General features: G+C 38.0%; 1 protein-coding gene across 1 annotated transcript; it reads left to right on the top strand.

The window, feature by feature from the left end:
• Positions 1 to 412: 412 nt before the first annotated feature.
• On the top strand, positions 413 to 2,651 carry LOC108364643 (uncharacterized). The gene is made up of 2 exons (XM_017618400.1): positions 413 to 421; positions 2,333 to 2,651. The coding sequence occupies exon 2, from the start codon at positions 2,334 to 2,336 to the stop codon at positions 2,649 to 2,651; it is 318 nt and encodes a 105-aa protein (XP_017473889.1). The 5' UTR covers positions 413 to 421; position 2,333.
• The last annotated feature ends 631 nt before the right edge of the window (positions 2,652 to 3,282 follow it).

Below are 3,282 nucleotides of genomic sequence, written 5' to 3'. Positions count from 1 at the left end.
ATGACACTGAAGATGGCACAACGCCGAAACCGGTTTGTCTCAAAACCAAATTTGACAAGGGATGACGGAAAGTCGTTCCACAATAAATCACACTTTTGCGCTGTCGGAAACACCAACAACGAAAATGACAAGCTTAACCCTCTATAACGTATGTCAGACTACAGGCAACAAACCGTTTCACCTTCTTAAATTATTTTTGTAATTATTTGTACGTCTGGTCAAGCATTGTAGAATGTAGCCTACACTCCGTTCTTTGGACCAAATGCAAGCAAAACCAAGTATATGCCGTTACTTGTCTCAAACGACGCGATTTTGTTAGTGAAGTGAAAAATTGCAAACAGTCGACACGTGATTGAAGATAAAAAATAATAAAAATTATTTTTTACGTTTATTGGTGCTTGTTTTTGTGAAAATCTATAAGGTAAGTGCTCAAAGTAAGTGCTCAAAGTTTACTATATTATTATGTTTTTTTTTGATATAGTCTAGGTATTTTTGTATCAGGTGGTACNGATACGTCGATGACATCATATGTCTTGTAACGGGAGACAAGGAAGAACAAATTCTGGCTATCTGAACGACTAACACACGAATATAAATTTCACTACGGATAAGGAAAACGAAGGAAAAATAAACTATTTGGACATAACAATTAAAATAAGTAAGGTTACCAACAAGTGCGAATTCGGAATAAATAGAAAGCACACGGTCAAAGACACGATAATACACAATACTTCAAACCACCATCAACAGCACAAAAATGCAGCTTCAACGAACCCCATTGGAAAAAGAATCTTACAGCAAAATAACGGATATAAAAAGGGCCTAGAAAACAAGATAAGAAGAGAAACAAAAACGAAGAAATTAAATAAGAAGGAAAATAATGAAAAGGCTTGGGCAGTCTTAACTTATACGGGCAAAACATCATATAAATTGGCTATGGTATTCCAAAAGTATAACATTAATACATAATTTAGAACGAAGGACAACTTGGGGAGGATACCACGAAATAGTGCTATCGAGGAAGACCCACTAGACAAGCAAGGTGTATATAAGTTGACTGGCGAATGTCAAGATAGTTACATAGGCCAAACAGGGCGCAAGATAAAAACAAGATATCGTGAACATATAAGGGACTATAACAAGAAAAATGCTAAAACCATCTACCACACTGGAATCGAACTTCGCAAACCATATGGCAGAAAACCATTGTACGCCAATAAAAATAGCAAAGACAGCCCAATTTCTCCATGTACAATACAAAGAACAGCTCCTAAACGTATTAGGGACTATGGAGTTATACAAACAAAAGATGTTCGTCGGAAAAATAATAAATGAGCAAACAAACACCGCATCTGATCGATTATTCGAACCACTAAGGCTACTGTACGCAAAACAGGACAGAAACCCTGCGACGACCATAAACAATGAAAGGCAGGTCCAAACTACAGAAACAAAGGGAAAGAAAATAATTGATTTTTACCTACCTGTGAATCCATGCAACAATTAATTAAGAAGAGGTGAGCAGCTGATTTCTACCTGAGGATGTATACTCAGAACAAAAAGTACTGGTTGAACGAAAGAATATAATCCGCTGAGAGTTCCCTAACTAAGAACCAACGACGATTGAGCACGGCTATAAATAGTGATGGGCAAACAGAAACTATTCAGAATGGAAAATGACACTGAAGATGGCACAACGCCGAAACCGGTTTGTCTCAAAACCAAATTTGACAAGGGATGACGGAAAGTCGTTCCACAATAAATCACACTTTTGCGCTGTCGGAAACACCAACAACGAAAATGACAAGCTTAACCCTCTATAACGTATGTCAGACTACAGGCAACAAACCGTTTCACCTTCTTAAATTATTTTTGTAATTATTTGTACGTCTGGTCAAGCATTGTAGAATGTAGCCTACACTCCGTTCTTTGGACCAAATGCAAGCAAAACCAAGTATATGCCGTTACTTGTCTCAAACGACGCGATTTTGTTAGTGAAGTGAAAAATTGCAAACAGTCGACACGTGATTGAAGATAAAAAATAATAAAAATTATTTTTTACGTTTATTGGTGCTTGTTTTTGTGAAAATCTATAAGGTAAGTGCTCAAAGTAAGTGCTCAAAGTTTACTATATTATTATGTTTTTTTTTGATATAGTCTAGGTATTTTTGTATCAGGTGGTACTTAGCGTTTGTGTCTTGTAGGCTACATTATGCGGAAAAGGGAACTGTCTTGTATGAGCACTGCCAATATTTATATAAGTTGTTACATATTTCGGNACTGTCTTGTATGAACACTGCCAACATTTATATAAGTTGTTATTTCGTTTTAGGATGGCTCACCGACTACGACGGCTGACAGACAAAGAGATAGCCTGTGCACTGCAAGATGATTCTGCAAGTGAAGATGGTCTCGACCTTGATGACGATAGTTTGGCTGACCCTGACTTTGACCCGGATTTAGGAGAGTTGAATGAAGAGTCTATGGGAGTCGAATTTGATATGGATGATTTAGTAGACTACATAAACGATGACGACTATAACTCTAACCATGAGGTAGAAGTAGATCCGACAACGTCTAGTTCAGACATTCCAGGTACTTCAGGTCCTCCCGCTAAACGGCGAAAGCCTGAAAAGCTTACATTACTGTGAAAAAAATAATCTGGAGCTGAATGCACACCAGCTGTCTTTCACTGGCAACGTGTCATTCCGTTCTGATATATTGGAACTCGAGACTCCTATACACTTCTTTTTTTATCTATTTCCACCAGAACTTATAAGGAAAATTTCGGAAGAGACAAACCTCTATTTGGTACAGAAAGATCCGAGCAATAGTTTTTGTGTATCTGAGACTGAAGTCCGACAGTTTATAGATGTCGTGTATCTACACACAAAATGTCTTCCTNTGACAACACAAAATGTCTTCCCAGGAGCCACCCTGACACTGATAGGATTTTCAAAATTCGTCCAGTCGTTGATGCTTTGAACGAAGCATACGCCAAAGTTCCACTAGAAACACGAGTTTGTGTAGAGGAGCAAATGTGCTCTACAAAGGCGCGAAATATGCTGAAAAGATATAACCCCAAGAAACCTCATAAGTGGGGATACAAATTATTTGTTTTGAGTGGTGTTTCTGGTTTCGCTTATACGACAGAGGTTGAGACTGGTAAAGAGAATGTTTTCAAAGCCGAAGAGCCAGACTTAGGAGCCTCTTCCAAAGTCGTAGTGAGATTATCGCGTATGATTCCGTNGTGTTTCCGGTTTCGCTTATACGACAGAAGTT

The sequence above is a fragment of the Rhagoletis zephyria genome, unplaced genomic scaffold, assembly GCF_001687245.7.
Source record: "Rhagoletis zephyria isolate East Lansing unplaced genomic scaffold, Rhagoletis_zephyria_1.1 Rzeph_scaffold_01620, whole genome shotgun sequence".
Classification (NCBI taxonomy): domain Eukaryota; kingdom Metazoa; phylum Arthropoda; class Insecta; order Diptera; family Tephritidae; genus Rhagoletis; species Rhagoletis zephyria.
Note: the sequence above shows the minus strand (reverse complement) of the source record. Positions and strands in the feature narration are given on the sequence as shown.